Raw genomic sequence first — 18,394 nt, forward strand, 5'->3', positions numbered from 1 at the left:
GTGAACCACGGCTGTCTTGCCCACGTGGGTGCCACTAGTATCATTGTCATTGAGTGTTGCTGCAGTTTTCTCACCAGTAATGGAATTAGTGGTAGAGGAGGGAACGCGTAAGCAAATTTGTTGGACCAATTTATCCACAGTGCATTGCCCTGGGACCTTTGGTGTGGGTACCTGGATGCGAATTGCTTGCATTTTGCGTTCTGGTGATTTGCAAACAGATCTATCTCTGGTTGCCCCCATTTTTGGAAGAATGGCTGTAGTATTTGGTCGTGCAGCTCCCATTCGTGAACTTGTTCTGACTGTCTGCTTAGGATGTCTGCTATTTGATTTTGAATTCCTGGTAGGTGTTCCGCTAACAGGTAGATCTTTTGAGGAATGGCCCATCTCCATATGTCCTGTGCTAGTCTGGACAGTTGGAGAGAGTGTGTCCCCCCCTGTTTTTGAATATAATACATTGCAGTCATGTTGTCTGTTCTGATCAGGACTGCCTTGTTTGTTACTTGCATTTGGAAAGCTTTTAGTGCTAGAAATATTGCTAATAGTTCTAGGTAGTTGATGTGCAGTTTCTTTTGCTGCGCACTCCACTTCCCCTGTACTGTGTATTTGTCCATATGCGCTCCCCATCCGGAGAGCGATGCGTCCGCTGTTATTATTACTTGTGGAATTGGCTCTAGGAACGACCGTCCCTTGGAAATGTTTTCTGTGTTCCACCACTTCAGAGAGCGATACGTCCGGTCGTTTACCAACACCAGATCTGTAATCTGACCTTGAGCCTGATTCCACTGTGTCGCTAGACACTCTTGTAGTGGGCGCATTTGTAGTCTGGCATGTGGTATTAGCAGTATGCAAGAGGACATCATGCCTAATAGTTGCATAAACACTCGTGCTGGTAGTGAGTGTTGTGGTTGAAATCTTTGTATTAACCCGACCATTGTCTGTACTCTGATTGGGTTGGGGTATGCTATTGCCTTTTCTGTGTCTACTGTAGCCCCCAGGTATTGCTGGATCTGGTTTGGTTGCAGGTGTGATTTTTTGTAGTTCACCGTAAACCCTAGGTGGTGCAGCAATTGAATTGTCTTCTGTGTGTTGTGAAGACATTCTTCCTTTGATTTGGCCTTTATTAGCCAATCGTCCAAGTATGGGAAGACATGTATTTGTTGTCTTCTTAGGTGTGCTGCCACCACAGCTAGGCATTTTGTGAAAACTCTCGGTGCTGTTGTGACACCGAACGGAAGGACTTTGAACTGGTAGTGTTGTCCTTCTAACACAAACCTTAGGTATTTTCTGTGGGCTTTGTGAATTGGGATATGAAAGTAAGCGTCTTTTAGATCCAGTGTAGAAAGAAAGTCCCCTTTCTTCAGTAAAGGGAGTACTTGTTGGAGCGTGACCATGTGGAAATGCTCCGAATTTATGTAAGCATTGAGAGGTCTGAGGTCTAATATTGGTCGTAGGGACCCGTCCTTTTTGGGGATCAGGAAGTATAGAGAGTATACCCCTGTTCCTTGTTGATCCTTTTGGACCTTCTCTATTGCATGCTTTTGTAGAAGTGCTAACACTTCTTCTCTTAACAATGTCAGATGATCCTGACTCATTGGACGCTGCTTGGGAGGGATGTTTGGTGGGGTGGCTGTGAGTTCTAGGCAATAACCATGTTGGATAATTTGTCTCACCCACTTGTCTGACGTGATGTTTTCCCAGACAGGTAGGAACTGTGATAGACGTCCCCCGACCGGTGTTGTGTGGTCTGGGGGGAGTTCTATGAAGTCACTGTTTTGGTGTTGAGGCGTTGCGGTTGTTATCATTTCCGCGGCCTCTACCCTTATTGTTGTTACCTCTGTAATTACCTCTTGAATTACCTCTGGGTGATGTTGGTGTGAAAGATGTGGATTGCTGATTTGTTCCTGTGTTTTTTGAGCCCCCTCTATAGGTGGATCTACGAAAGGAACCTCTGTGTGTTGGCTGTTGCAATGCTCCCATTGACTTAGCCGTTTCCGTATCTTTCTTCATCTTTTCTAATGTCTCGTCTGTACTTGAACCAAACAATGTCTTTTGATCAAATGGTTTGTTCAGTAGGGCTGTTTGTACTTCTTGTTTGAATCCTGAGATTCTAAGCCATGCGTGCCTTCGTAGCATGACGCTAGTGTTAATAGACCTTGCTGCAGTGTCTGCTGCGTCTAATGCACACTTAATGTAAGTATTGGTTATTATTTTACCTTCCTGTATTAATTGTTCTGCCTTCTTCTGATGTTCTTTTGGAAGATGTGTGAGAAGTTTTTCTAACTCATCGTAATGTGCCCTGTCATAACGTGCGAGTAGTGCCTGTGTATTGGCTATACGCCAGCTATTCGCTGCCTGTGATGCTACTCTTTTGCCTGATGCATCTATTAACTTCGACTCTTTATCTGGTGGAGGAGCCTCTCCTGTAGATAATGAGTTTGCTCTTTTACGAGCGTTTGAGACCACCAGCGAATCTAGAGGTACATGCCCTCTAATAAATATCGGGTCCTTTGGAGCCGCTTTGTATTTTTTATCGATTCTTGGGTTTAACACCCTGGCTCTCACTGGGTTTTCGAATATTTCCTCTGTGTGAGTGAGAAGACCCTTCAGCATAGGAAGAGTACCTGATGTTCTCTGTGCACTAGGTAGAGTCTCTAACAAGAAATCCTCTATCTGAGGTTCTGTGTGCATATCTAGTTTGTGATATTTTGCTGCCCTACTAATGAGCTGCACAAAACCTGTGTTATCATCAGGTGGTGAAGGCTTTGAGGGATATAGCTCTGGGTCGTTGTCCTCATCTGACCCTACATCGTAATTTTCCCATGGATCTTCCTCATCTGGGATAGATTCGTCATCCCCTTGAGGTTCTCCCTCCCCTATATCACTGTCTACCTCTGACTGAGGTGTAGCTGGTCTTGGTGTGGAGGGTGTAGGAATATGTGGCCTATTGCGAGGAATAGGAGAAGAGGGTGTGTCTCTAGGACGAGGAGAAGCAGGAGGAGTTATGTTCGGCCCCATTGTTCTCTTTTTTGAAGGAAGAGGTTTATCTTCTGACTGTTCACTCTTTCTCTTCTTCGTGACCACTTTCCCTGTTTGTGGGTCAATAAACAAGATCTTTTGTTTGGGATCTGTTTGTTGCTCTTGAATCGGTACCGAAGGTCCTGGTTCCGAGAGCTGTCTTTGTTTTTGATCTTCAGATCTTGCTGTTTTCGACACCGAATGTCTGCTCGATTCCGACTTTTTGGGTATCGAGTGTCTTTTGGGCGATAAATCATATTTCTTTTTCGACATGGAATGTTTCGATACCGAGCTCTCCTTTGTATGTAGCCTCGGTGCCGAAGTCGATGTCGCCCTTTTCTCGGATCCGACGTGGTGGGATTCCGAGTGTTTCGGTTTCAGTTTCGGTTTCGTTGCCGGGCCCGAGGGCGGGGCGTCGGAAACTTTTTTCAGCGGTTTGACCGGGCCCGAGGGCGGGGTCGTTACCGCACGGGGTCGGTTTTTCGGTAAGGGGACGTCGTCACTCACGGTTTGTTGCTCGAAGAGTTCTTCAACCTCCGACTGGTCCCCTTCCGACCCCAACTGGTCCTCTTCTTCCTCGATTTGTTCGTCTCCGAACAGCTCCGGGATTGCCTCCGCCTGCATTCTGGAAGCCTCGTGTCTTCGAGCTCGACGATTTCTAATCGTTAGCTTGGAGGAGAATGCTGCGCAGGCTTCGCAGTCCCTGGATTCGTGTTCAGGCGATAGACAGAGGTTGCACACCTTGTGTAGGTCCTTGTGTGGGAACTTAGCACCACACGATGGACATTTTTTGAATGGAGTCCTTTCCATGGACTCCGGGCTTGACTGCGTCGAGAAAGGTCTCCTGTTCTTCGACGTAGATCCAAGTTTTTCTCTTCTATTTTAAATTTGTAACGCGTCGGAATGGAAAAGAACGCGTTCGATAACAATACCGTCGAATTGGAAAGGGAATACGCGCCGAAAAATCACTTTCTTCTGAAGTTGATCTGGAGCGTCTCGATCTTCATCCGAACCCGATGGCGGAAAAAAACAATCTAAGGATGGAGCCGATGCCCATGCGCACTACCAACTAAGGGAGGAGTCACCAAGATACAAAAGACTCTCCAAGAGAAAAACAAAGTGCAATCATCCGAGCCCAACACCAGATGGCGATCTATTCATAATGTACCATCTGCAGCCCATATGCCTCGAACATACAATTACTTACAGACTTGAAAAATCCCACCACACACTGCTGGAAAGTGAGAGAATGAATCCGGAGAGCTAGTTTGGATGCTTCCACAAAGTGAACAGTGAGTATGCTTCCTGAGTTCACTGTACCCGGATGACGTCATCACCCTCGGCGGGCTGATCCCGCTAGTGGGGTGACAAAGCGACCGAGCCAGGTAGAACATGCAGGCCAAAGAGCCAGTGGGTGGGTTTAATGCAAAGCGCTTTCTTTATTTTTTAGTCTGAATTCTCTTAAAACAACAGAGCCGTTGTCGGTCTGCAAACCCACTTAAAGGACGACCTGAGAGACGAAAGCACTTGATAGATCTGGGCTAGGAGAGAAGAGGATATCAACTGGTTCAAGCCCGCTCCCCTCCAGTGCCGTCAACGATGACATGATTCATTCCTGTGTTTGATTGTGTGTTCCAAGTCATGATTGACACAACCCTTCATCTGGTTTCATATATTTAACATTAAATTCCTAATTAGATGTAGAATGATACGGACACGCGTGTGTACACGGTGACGACAAAATAATGATTAATGAGTGGGTGTGCAGTCAAGGCCGCATAAAAACATACATTGCAAAGAACATTTCAACGCCATCATTCAGAGCTCTGGAAGCGGTTTATATTAATAATATCCAGCTCAGCAGGTTCAGTTCATTTCTCACCTAATAATGGGTTAGTTAGCAGAGGCTACCCATAGTTTAAGTTTTTTCAGGCGGTGTCACTCTCCTTTGATTAATGCCTTACCCTGTGGGGCTTCATCACTTAACAAAAGTAAGCCAGCATTCCAGGATTCAAGTGTTGGTGTCAACAAAATTCATATCCAACAGCAACAAACTTAAATTGAGGCCTGCCCAGCATCATTTACTCTACCATAGGCAAACAAAAGGAAAAGCAAGGTTTATATGACTTACTATAGCTAACATGTCCGACCCTTGGCTGAATTTCTGATTAACATGAGTAAGAGGCCTTCATCAGGGTCACAAAAGGTCTCCAAGATGAGGGAATACATTGCTTCGAATCAGACCTCTCTTGGTCTCTTCACACAACATCTTTCCGTGGAGTTTTTCTTCATCTCGTTGAGGCCATTATTGGGAAGTCTAATGAAGTATGGTGAACATATCCGTAGCAGCCAGATCCAGGGCACCATGGTTTGCTGCAGCAGTAATTTGCAGCGTCAGAGAATACAAGTATTTGAAGGTGATGGTAGCGACCATAATAAGTGACACGACCATCTCCATCCCAAAAGCAACACGTCCCCTGTTCTCTCATGCAAGACAGACGCTAGAGCACAATTACTGCCGACAGCAATGGGGCTCGGCTGTTTGTGTGTTCTACCTCAGCTCTTTACTAAGGATCTCAAAGTTAAGGATCCACTCTTCGGTCTCATACTACAGTTATGCTCCTTATATTTATTGCAAGTTATACAGGGCTTTAGGCCATAACGATCAAGTTATTACCCTTGGTAATGCCTTATCTAAGAGACTCAATTAATCCGCAGATTCCTTACCTTAGGATAACCCCCAGGCATCAATCTGGATCCGGACACTTTTCGTAAGCAGTACAGTGCGTTCGGCTCCGCATCATTGCCTGTGCCCGCGGTGGCAGTGATGTGTGCGGTGCCTAATCAAGTGCCACCCCAGTGCGCTGGCGTCAGTTTCTTTTCGGGACTTTCCACATCTGAAGCACAGTGCCATGAAGTACTCTGACCAACTGCCTTACTTACAGAGAATCTCTCACTTTCAGAATCCATTATATGGGTGAAAGATAAAGCTCTATCTTTGACCTCACTCTTTACATCAGCAGGGGAAATTTGGATACCTGAAATAATTTAGATTTAAAAAAACGGATATTGCTCACATAGTTCTATACTTGGTATGCGATTAAATGAAAGGAATAATGGAGACGGAACAAATGGAATAACTCGGGAGTCCAGATGTTGATTAATGGAGAAGCTGACTGACTTGTGTCTTTCTTTTCTGCTACAAAGATGGCTTTCCTGCACCTCGTCATGGTGAACCAAAGCACATCAGCAAATCAAATTCCACCATCTAGTTTCAAGTTTGTGCTTTTGCAGCTGCAGGGTGGTTTTCTAGACATTAGGATAAACTCGTGGACTCAGAAAATCTTCCTTCGTTGTTAGGAGTAGACTTTTCTTTCGCCAACCAGAGGTGAACCAGTTTTCTCCGGTACTACGCGGCCTTGGGCTTACGATATGAAACTGACAAAGTTGGATCAGAACAGCTGAATTTAAAGTAAACGGGTGCATGTCTTGCGCAAATTGTGTGTGTACACAATTCAAGTTATTATGGCATGTGGCTTTGCTAAGAAGACTACGTAGATATAACTGAACATATCTACGTTGTAAATTGCATTAAGCCAATGGTTGAAATCTCTCATCACCATTAAATGTATAATGGACAGAACCCAAGAAGTCCAATATCATTCCATTGAAAGAGAGAGAATGACCAATACATGTAAAGCTGGACTGCAGCCATAGCATGACAAATGTAATAATTAAAAACACTGTTGTCACTGGAATGAACACAGACTCCACTGCCAACCCTGAACAAAGGCAAAGATCAAAAATGAGGTAACCAAATATAAAGTTGTGAAAGACCATAAAGTAAAGTGTAACCTTAACACAAAAAATCCAATTTGAGCTTCAGTAACCACCATGGAGAAGAAGTTGGAATTCAGCAATCGAGTAATGTAGAGATAACATAAGTACAAAGAAGCCCACCTGGAGGAGCTGTAATTGTGCACTGTTCTGCGAGGATCTGAAAACATCATAAACCTAGCAAACTTCAAATGCCACATTAATGGAACAAACTGAGCAAATACTCAGCTCATGCAGCACAACTCTGTAAACTCATTGCCACGGAGGAGGACTAAAGCATAGTATGAGGCAGGTTGAGCAGGATGCCCTGGACAACACTTCATGGGCAAAGATAAGAAAGAAAAAAAAACAAGAATATATTATATGTCTAATTATCTGTAACCATGAGCAAAGAGTGAAAGCTTAAGTGAAGAATCCTGACTGAACAGCTTCGCTCGTTGCATGGCTGTCAACAGATAATATGCACTTCACGACAAACTACAACTTTGTCAATACTCGTGTGATGACAACGCTACAAAATGCTCGAGTCATACAGCAAAAAGAAGTCTGCTGCAAATGTGAGAAACAATGCACCAGTGTTTGTTCACTTTGCAGATTCACGCTCTAAGGTAAATAAAGAGATTTTTCAAAATGCTTTCATTATACTCTGAAAAGGTAATATCTAGTATGACAAGCAAACAGAGGCAACACATTTGTTCTTAAACAGATGGGTTAAGGGGCAGGTAGTTCCTCAAAATACTGTTATACTGCACGGCTGCCTGTCCTACAGTCACATATCATGGCCACTCAACACCATCCCACAACACAAGCGTTTTACTGATAAAGAAAGATGAGACGTGGCTTACTTGTGAGGTGTAGTATCGACAAAGCATCAACAACGTGAACCTGTACCTAGTTTGTGACAACGGAACTCTTAACTCACAAAGCCACCCCGCCTAGGTGAAAGGTATGGTGCCAACACTTTAGCGGAGTAGTCCAAGTCCCTCCTCAGAAGAAATGACGCTGAGAGTGAGAGACCAGACTTTCAAAAGCTCAGAGAGAAATCGGACGTTCTGGGCATCTTAGCTACCTCAACACCCTAGGGCCTCAGGTACAAATCTCTAACATCTGAGGCTTCACTCTCTTAATGACCTACAAGATGAGCAAACAAAAATATATTCTTCAACGGTCCAACGAGCCTACCGTATAGCCCAGTCTCTTTTGGAACTGCAACTTTAGTTTCCTCAAAATATTCTGTAGTATCAAACCTTGAAGTTTTGTTTTCCTTTATCATCCTTAGTTTGCTCTATAAGGAGAAATGGTTTGCTTCCTTTCAGAGACTTACACTCCCTTCCTGCTATCTACTGAGGATATCTCCCTTTCATGCTCCCCATTATAACGGGGACAACAAATAAAGAGGGCCTGAACAAGAAAATAGCATCACTTCTTCACTATAAAACTCAGAAGAGAAATCACCAGTTACAACTATACACTGTGAACAGACAGAAATCAATAGAAACCTTCAGATGTGTACACTGTTGTAAATATATGTTGTATCTTCTAAAGGCAACGCAGCGAGAAATTCTATAAAGCTGCAGGTGTTCCTGTATTGAGATGGTTAGGTTTCTTGGACTCCCTCCCTCTTCTAATCACTCTGATAAGGTACCATTCTCTTGCTAAAACCAACAAGGGTATGCAGGTCCTATAGGGAGAGAGCAAGGGAGATGTCTCAAAGGACAAGAGGTTGTCTCTAGAAAAAGAGCGAAAAGGGAATCCCTCTTTCGGAATTGGGGCCCTCAAAAAGGAGGGATTCCCCTTTCCCTCGAGGACACCCTATTTTCTTTTCAGACATCTCCTGTGCTCTCTCCTTATAGGAACTGCATACCCTTGTTGGTTTTGACTTTGAATGGGCATGTATGCTGGACCTTAAAATGCCCACAGTCCCCCTTCTTTGATTAAACCATTCTCTTGCTGCCACAAGATGTTGCTGGCAGGATTTCCACTTATGGCCCTGAGGGCTTTGTTAACCTCATCATAGCTTTTTGGATTGATAAGTATTTTTTTTCAAACAACATCCTGACATCTGGAACGACCCACAGCGGAGTCAGATGAAGCGGCATCAATGCATCCTCTTAGACAGAGTCAGCACAGGTTAGGAGCAGTAGGGCATATGCAACAGAATCACACAATCCTTCTCTGAAGTTGACCAAGATGAGAAGCCATCTCAAGAACAAAGAGCGGCGCAACAGACACGACGCTTAAAGTCTTACTTGAGTTTGGGCTCCCGTCCTTCACTGGTGTACTGCCAGCATATCAGCCCAATGAGGTCGTGCACCTTGGCGTTGGCGATTGTCACGACTGTCATGGGTAGGAGCTTATCCTGACTGGTCTGCATGGAGAGGTAGACATCAATTTTTTTAGTGGCTGTGGTTCCAACGTGGCCCTGGGGAGAAAGCATATGTTCATTATTAAGCGTGCAGAGTCGGGTAGAAAAAAAAAAGCATTTGAAATTAAGCGCCCATTAATGATGTACTGCACTCAAAGAGGAAACAGTGGATCTCTCTGCAAATCTAGAGAACTCGGCAACGTCCCTACCCGGCAGCTCAGGAGAGAGCAGATCTACACCAATTACTTCCTGGCTGCTCAATGAGTGTGTAGGATCCCGTGTCCGTAGACCTGGGGTTCAACGGTGGTTTCTCCATGTCATGCTCTTGCAGAGAATCTCTCGCTCAGGATGTAAAACTACATTAACAGTATCGAGAAGCAGAAACATACTTTCAGAATAAGTGCTTAATCTCGATATTTCCATTAATAATTTGCAGTGCCAGATGCTACGGACTTCTTTTTCAGATTCTCATGAAGTAAACTTTATGCTATATCTGAAATGGCTGCAAAAGGAGCATTTCACTAAGATGAGGGTCCTCTGGATCAGCTTCTATGATGGAGGAGACAGAGGGTGCGGCGCGCCCAAAGCATCCTGAACAATGTGATTCTGATGCTTGGACCTGGAACCCCTTATCTTTGTTCGCCGTAAATTGGCAGGGTATGCCCAGACGTGGGTCCCTTGCTCCCTTTGCCACTGGATTCAAGCTAGCCTGGCTGATTAGCCAGAAACCGGTCCTAGGATGCTTGATTCCGGTCCAGGGAAGACTTGGCTTGGCAGTTCAGGCTGGACTGTTCCCATGAGGCACATGGTCAGACTGATTTGCATATGGCCATGTCTGAACTGGGGTGGCGGAGTGAGCTAAAGAATGGTGATTCAACCCAGATCATTTGACTGGGGGTGAGTGCTTGCAATGTTCAACACTCCGTCCATCATCCCCTTTGGTTAATCTTTGGACCTTCCACCCCAGCATCACCACTCAAGTGAGATTGTGGGCGGCTGAGTGGAAATGGGATGCGGCTAGCCTGAATAATCTCGGATCGGGGAAGCTACTTGTTGAATTCTGAACATTTCCAATATTAAAAAAAGAATGTTATTTTTAATTTAAATGGCAGGAAACCTGACTAAGTTGGTTATATGGTGTTCGATTTCAAATAAATGATGCATTATCCTTCTTGAGGGTTTATAGGACACACACATTATTTCCTTGTTCTGCTGCAGATGACTTGTGGCAACTATGAGCACTGCTGAAATCAAGAGATTGTGAAAAGGATGGGCCATAAGTAGCGCTGCTTTAGGTGAAGGTTACAGGGTGGGTCATCTGGACAAGCCCACCAGACAGAGATGCCTCCCTGTGCTCATCTGCTGCCACATCAGTTGGTGTCCACCAAAATAGTGACCACAAGTGGCGATTAGGGGCTACTGCTTGCACTGATGGATTGGAGTCAAACCTGTGTCAGCCGCTCTGGTCAGCACAGTGTTACTACGTCCTGAGGCACAAGCAGGAAATTACTGTTGCTACCAGAGACCCCAACATCGAGACAAGCAACGCAAGTCTGAAGGCAAACACAAGGCGGTGATGCTTCAAGCAAGCATAATGCATTTCATTCCTACTGGGATGATTTATACTTTGTTTTGTGTTTCCTGTTCCACACTAAACATACTAGTAGCTTTATTTGTATGACTACAATAGACAGAAGAGGATGATCATTAATACACAATTAATATTGAAACTTCAGACTCTCAGTCCGGAGCACCACATTACAAAGCACAAAATCTGGCATCAAAAGGGTTCACTATTCCTTTTTAAATGGATCAAAATGTTAAATATGCCCATACCCATCAATCACCAATAACGCAATGAAAAATTTAGTTTCAGAACAAAAATATAACCATACTCAGGTTTACATTTCTTGAAGTACAGAGTGGACATTGAGGGGGCAGAACCATAAGGAAGAATTGAGAGGTAATCACAATCAATTGACCCTTCACATCAAGGGTCAATGCTCCCTTGCACATGAGGTTGTGTGTCAGTGAAACCATACCAGTAATATCACTGACTTTCCACAGAAAAAAATGATTAACGTTTAAAGAGAACTGTACGTGTTGAGAACATTCTGGAAAACAATCAATTCCTGGAGGTTATTTTTCCGATGCCAGTCACACAGTTTCCATCCATCCACCGAAAGCCACAACAACATCTGCATTTAGAGATCAGATCACGTTTCTGCTGCACCCACAGCACCGTCAAATCTCAAGAAAGCCTCCCGTTATTAGAAATGTTAATCCATCCCAACGATAGTCTACTGCTCGTTAGGACATCTTGTACCTTCTCAATCCCTGGTCTAATCTGATTTCCATATTCTTTGGTTATGAGACCAGCATTTATTTCTTCCCAACAAGTTGAGAGTACACCATTCCAATTGTACCAACTGAGGAGACAACAAGTCTGCAAGGACCTCCTACTATTCGATACTGAACGCCTGGCAGAACGACAAATCGATTTTTGTGGTTTCTAGTCCATCAACCTCGAGGACAATATCAGTTAGGATGCCAAAAATAAAGATCCAGAGATAATCCTAATTGGACTCAGACAACAACCCGCTCTCACTAAATACAGTGCTCAAGGGACCAACATCTCAGAGGTCCAGCTTTTGACACACAATTCATATCAAGAAACCACTGATAACAGCTCACCAAGCCCTGCTAGAGGAGCATGCGCAGCTCCTATAAAGCAGTCTGCAATGCCCTCCAAAAAGAAAGCACAGTCAGAGTACAAAGAGAAACACAACACAACATTACCATGAAAAACAAGATATACAGTAACTTAAATCCTGGCTGCAACTCCACCCAACCCTGACTAAGTACCAACTAGCCGCCTACACACGACCACACACAGTCAACTCACCAACAGGTTAAAGTGGCAAACACATATGCGAAGGTCACCCTAAGGGCATAGCCCTACACTATGAAACAATTAACCTGTCTTGAAAATACAGCCACATTGCCAGACGATTCCCGAAGAGAAAACGCTTCATACAAGCCTTTCATAAAGGGGAGAAGTGGGTGTAGGTGGGAAGGCGAGTACCAGCAAACAGAGGACGCATCTCAGATCCCAAATGACCTCAGCTACCTGTAGGCAATATCATACAGTCTGCATCTTTAAGAATGGCGTCTGCTGACATATTCTACCTGTTGTACCAAACGCTTCTGATTACAATTGCTATTCCATAATGTGGTTACCTCGTAGCCTTTGAGCCATCATTGTCACTTAATGAATGTACAATAGGTCACCAACACAATGAATTTTCACAGTCCTACCACAGCTTAGGCTACCACCTGCTCCCTGGTGGCCCAGTGGTGGGCTATAGGTATCAGGGTACTTGCGCTGCTGCCCCTGTTTCCCGTTTGCCATCTTTAACTCTGCACTCTGTCCTTTTTTGCCTTCAGTTAGATTTTGCTATATTCGGTGGTTTTGTTTTCTTTCCCTGTATTTCCTTACTTGTTGTGCCTTGTTATTCCCCCGCCCGTTCTGATCTCCAGTTTCCCGCCGCTGCATCCCCTGAGGCTCAACCACCCGCTCGACCATTCGTTCAGCTCCCGCTTCCCAGCTGCACCTCCCTCCCACCTCCACTTCTTATGGCGGCCGCGCCAAAGGCACGCCTAAGGCAAGCCCGTCTGCGTCCATCCGCGCCTGGACTGCGCCAGACCCCCTGGACCACGAGTACGCCATAACCCCCACCGCCACTACGACGCCAGCACCCTCCACGCAATCAACGCCGGCTGATTCCCACACCTGCGTCCGGGCCACCCCGAAGCAGACCCACGGACCCTTCTCCTGCCAGAACCTCCTCTACACCAGCCTCCAAACCACCACCACGCCCACCGGGGTAGGTCGCAACAGCCTCCAATGCCTTCTTCTCAACACCCGCTCCGCCCGCAAACCCTCCATTGAACTCTGGAACCTACTCAACTCCACTTCCCCTGAGGGTGACCTGGATGAACCTCTGATCGGCACCCGACATCGCCATAGCCATCCCTGACAGCTACAAGATCACCCACAGGGACCGCACCAATGGCACGGGAGGAGGAATCGCCATCGTCCACAGAAACACCCTCGGAATCTCGACCAGCACCAACAACACGCTTATCACCGCCGAACACCTGCACTTTCAGATCCACACCAACCCCAAAACCACCCTCAGAGGAACCCTCATCTACAGACCACCTGCCGTCCAGCCGCAGTTCAGCGACTCGATCACGACCTCGTCAGCACGCACGCCTATGCGTCCACAGACTACATCCTCCTCGGAAACCCGAACTTCCACTTTGAGAACACCAACAGCAGCAACTCCACCACCCTGCTCAACAACCTTGCCTACCTCGGACTCAAACAGCTCGTCACTACTCCCACCCACTCTGCCGGACACACGCTCGACCCCATCTTCTCAGCCAGAAACCATGTCACCTTCAGCCACACCACCGAACTCCACTGAACCGACCACCGCTGTGTCCACTTCATCTTCAAGAAACTCACCACGCACGACCACACACATCGAGCCCCCCCACCACAGCTGGAGCAAAGTCACCGAAGACCAGCTAGTCACCTCCCTCGCCCGAAACCTAACACCTGAAACCAACTCCGCCGCCCTTAACCTAGGCAATGGATCGACGACTGCGCCAACACTCTCGCCCCGATCAAGAAACCCTCGAACAGACGCACCGACAGAAAGGCCATCTGGTTCACCGCCGACCTCCAGGCATCCAAGCAGGCCTGACGTAGGCTCGAGAAGAAGTGGCACCACAAACAAACACTAGACAGCAACACAGCCTACAAAAGCGGCATCCGCAGACACCACCAACTCATCCGAACTGCCAAAAGGACCTCCTTCAAAGAGCGCATTGACAACAACGCACGCAACAGCTAGGACCTCTACAACATCGTGAAGGAGCTCTCCAACCCCAGCTCCAACTCCAACAACATCCCGCCATCACAAGACCTCTGCGACTCCCTAGCCACCTTCTTCCACCGCAAGATCACAGACATCCACGACAGCTTCAGCAACCAGGCCCCCCCAACAGACACCTCAGACTCACCACCCCCCAGCCTCATCGACATCGACCCCCTGCTATCCTGGACCCACGTCAACGACAAAGGCACCATCAAAATCATGAACACCAGCCACTCCGGTTCACCATCCGACCCCTGCCTGCACCACATCTTCAACAAAGCAAGCTCCACCATTGCACCCCATCTCCGCAAGATCATCAACAGCTCCTTCGAGACCGCCACCTTCCCGGAGAGCTGGAAGCATACCGAAATCAAAGTCCTACTCAAGAAACCCAGAGCTGACCCCAAGAAGTTCCGGCCCATCTAGCTCCTCCCGTTCCCGGCGAAAGTCATCGAGAAGATCTTCAACAAGCAACTGACCTACTTCCTCAAAGACACCAACATCCTGGACCCGTCGCAATCCGGATTCTACAGCAACCAGAGCACTGAAACAGCCCTCATCGCCGCAACCGACGACATCAGGGACATGATGGACAACTGAGAAACCACGGCCCTCATCCTCCTGGATCTCTCGGCCGCCTTCGACACTGTCTGCCACCACACCCTCCGCACACGCCTCCACAACGCAGGGATCCGCGATAGAGCACTGGACTGGACCACCTTCTTTCTCACATGCAGAACCCAGAGTGTCCGCCTCCCTCCTTTCCACTCTAAAGACAACAAGGATTCAGAAAAGGGGGTGGTGATGAACAGAGTGTCTGAATTAAGCAGACCACTCTTACCCAGTCCGAAGATCAGGGCTTGATCCATCACCGTTATTTAGCTCACTGCACCATCCCAGCTCAGAACCTGGCTATATGCAAATTAGTCTGTCCCTGGCCCAGTGCATCATAGGAACAGGGCAGACCAAACTACCAAGCCAATTCTTTACCGGAAAGGAGACAAGCTTCCAGGGACCGGTTTCTGGCATTTCAGCCGTCGTCGGCCCGGCTTGCTTGAATCCTGATGGTGCAGTGAGCAAGGGACTCATGTCTGAGTATACCCTGCCACACCTATAGTGGCCAAAAACGATTCAGAAAAGGGGGTGGTGATGAACAGAGTGTCTGAATTAAGCAGACCACTCTTACCCAGTCCAAAGATCAGGGCTTGATCCATCACCGTTATTTAGCTCACTGCACCATCCCACTGCACCATCCCAGCTCAGAACCTGGCTATATGCAAATTAGTCTGTCCCTGGCCCAGTGCATCATGGAAACAGGGCAGACCAAACTACCAAGCCAATTCTTCACCGGAAAGGAGACAAGCTTCCAGGGACCGGTTTCTGGCATTTCAACCGTCGTCGGCCCGGCTTGCTTGAATCCTGATGGTGCAGTGAGCAAGGGACTCATGTCTGAGTATACCCTGCCACACCTATAGTGGCCAAAAACGATTCAGAAAAGGGGGTGGTGATGAACAGAGTGTCTGAATTAAGCAGACCACTCTTACCCAGTCCAAAGATCAGGGCTTGATCCATCACCGTTCTGAGCTGGGATGGTGCAGTGAGCTAAAAAGCGGTGTTGGATCTAGCCCTGATCTCTTGACTGGGTGAGAGTATTCTGCTTAATTCAGAAACTCTGTCCATCACCACCCCTTGTTAATAAATATCTAAAGACAACAAGATCATCTGCGGCGTACCCCAAGGATCGTCCCTCAGCCTGACACTCCAACATCTACATCGCACGACCTCAACATCGTCTCATACGCCGACGACACCCAGCTGATCCTCTCCCTCACCGAGGACCCGCCCACCGCCAAATCCAACCTCAATGAAGGAATGAATGCCATCGCCGAATGGATGAGAATAAGCCACCTGAAACTGAACTCGGACAAGACGGAGGTCCTAATCATTGGCTCTACCCCCTCCGCCTGGGACAACTCATGGTGGCAGACCGCACTGGAAACTGCACCGACACCCATTAACCATGCACGCAACCTGGTGGTCATCCTGGACTCTGCACTGTCAATGACCCAGCAAGTGAATGCAGTCTCCTCCTCCTGCTTCAACACCCTACGCATGCGCCGCAAGCTCTACTGAGGGATACCCATCGGTAACAGAAGGACGGTCACTCAGGCCCTCGTCAGCAGCAGACTGGACTACGGCAATGCTCTCTACATAGGAACATCAGCCAAACTCCAGAAAAAACTACAAAGCATACAGAATGCTTCAGCACGCCTCATCCTCGACATCTCCCACCACAGACACATCACAGCCCACTTGAAAGACCTACACTGGCTCCCCGTCAACAAGAGGATCACCTTCAAGCTCCTCACCGACGCTCACAAAGCTCTCCACAACAACTGACCAGCGTCCTTCAACAAGCGACTCACCTTCTAAACCCCGAACCGCCAGCTTCGCAACGCTGACCACACCCTCGCCACCGTCCCCCGCATCCGTCGAGCGACAGGTGACGGCAGATCATTCTCTCACCTCGCCGCAAAGACCTGGAACACTCTCCCCATCCACCTACGGCAGACCCAAGACCTGCTAGCCTTCAGGAGACTCCTCAAGACCTGGCTGTTTAATCAGTAGCAGCACCTCCCACCCCCCTAGCGCATTGAGACCCTCACGGGTGAGTTGTGCGCTCTACAAATGTATTGATTGATTGATAAGCATATTAAATAGTATGAAATATTCCACAAAGACCTTCCTGTAGGTACTACTTGATACAAGAAGGGAAAAGATGTACAATTTCTTTCCACTACAAGTCTTATGTTTTTGGATGAGTGCAAGTAACTGCGAGTGACAAACATGTCAACACCATTCAGAACAATGTTTCGACTGCCTTGTGCCGGTCCTCTTCTTATTCAGACTATGTGGCTGGTACTACAAATATTTGGCTGGAATAAGTAGATAATAGGTGAAATTTGTTTCACCACTTATCTGTAACAGGCACACCCAGAACTCTTCCACCATCATTCAGAACAAAGAACTGTACACTTTCTGCTCTGCACTGAGTAATAAATGCAACACATTGGTACAAAAACATACACACCCTACCTGAACTACTATATTCTTCTTTTATGGACTGTTACTATGTATTTTTGTTTACTCCATATGTAACTCAGGTAATTGCTACTGTGCCAGCTCTGTGCATCTACTTTTCCCCAATTATGAAATACCCTACTTTAACTGCCTCCGAACTATTTGTCCACATATTCTACCATGCATTGTATTCTATTTTTACATAGTTTCACTATGTATTTGTATTTACTCCACATGTATCTCACATTATTGCTGCTGTGATATCTCTGTAAAGCGCTCCGATACCTTCGGGTCTCGTTAGTGATATATAAAGCTCGATAAATAAATAAATGTTATGTTAATCCAGTTTATATAGCGTATGGCTACCCCAGCAACGGGGCGTCCCAGCGCTTGCAGACATGCCAAAAGGCAGAACAAAGCGGCCAGTAAGGGTGTGTTAAATGGAAGAGAACAACCAGGTTTTAATTTGTTTTCGAAAAAGCATGTGGTTGGCGGTGGCCCGTGCCCTTAGAGGGATCGAGTTCCAGAGCTTCGGGCCAGATATCTGAAGGAGCGGCCGCCGTCTCTATTCCTCCGGATCTTGATTGTGCGGGCAAGAAAAAGATCCGCCGAGCGGAGGACACGCGTGGGGGCATAGAGGGAACAAAGTCCCTGCAAGGTTTGGGGGTCAGCGCAGTAAAGGATTTTATGGGTTAGGCAGAGAGTTTTAAATTGAATGTGTTGTTTGATCGGCAGCCAATGCAAGCGTTGGAGGATCGGAGATGTGTGGCAGGTTTTTGGTAGTGCAAACAAAATACGGGCGGCGGCATTCTGAGCTCTTTGTAGCCTATTTATCACTGTCAAGTTGGAGCCAAGCATAAGAGCATTACAGTAGTCTAGATGGGATAAGACTAGGGCCTGGACTATGATCTGACGAGTGGGAGGCTCAAAGAAGCCTAGAATGGGTTTGAGGGAGCGTAGGCGACCAGAACAGGTGCCTGCCACTCTTTTAGCATGGGTCTCTAAAGCAAGTGAATTGTCCAACATCACACCCAAATTTTTGACTACCTCCTTAGGAATGGGAGGTGGTCCTAGTGTGGGGGGCCACCAGTGCTTGTCCCATTTCTGTGTATAGCTGCCTATTAGGAGTGCCTCCGTTTTAGATGAA

General features: G+C 46.9%; 1 protein-coding gene across 2 annotated transcripts in view; it reads right to left on the reverse strand.

Moving 5' to 3' along the window:
* Nucleotides 1-18,394, reverse strand: part of MAPKAP1 (MAPK associated protein 1) — a 928,195-nt gene that overhangs the window by 549,475 nt on the left and 360,326 nt on the right. For both annotated transcript variants that reach the window (XM_086924702.1, XM_086924701.1), the window contains one exon: nt 9,102-9,274. In XM_086924702.1, the coding sequence (XP_086780828.1) occupies nt 9,102-9,274 (173 nt within the window). The remainder of the gene's footprint in view (nt 1-9,101; nt 9,275-18,394) is intronic.

Source organism: Lissotriton vulgaris, chromosome 5 (genome assembly GCF_964263255.1).
Source record: "Lissotriton vulgaris chromosome 5, aLisVul1.2, whole genome shotgun sequence".
Classification (NCBI taxonomy): domain Eukaryota; kingdom Metazoa; phylum Chordata; class Amphibia; order Caudata; family Salamandridae; genus Lissotriton; species Lissotriton vulgaris.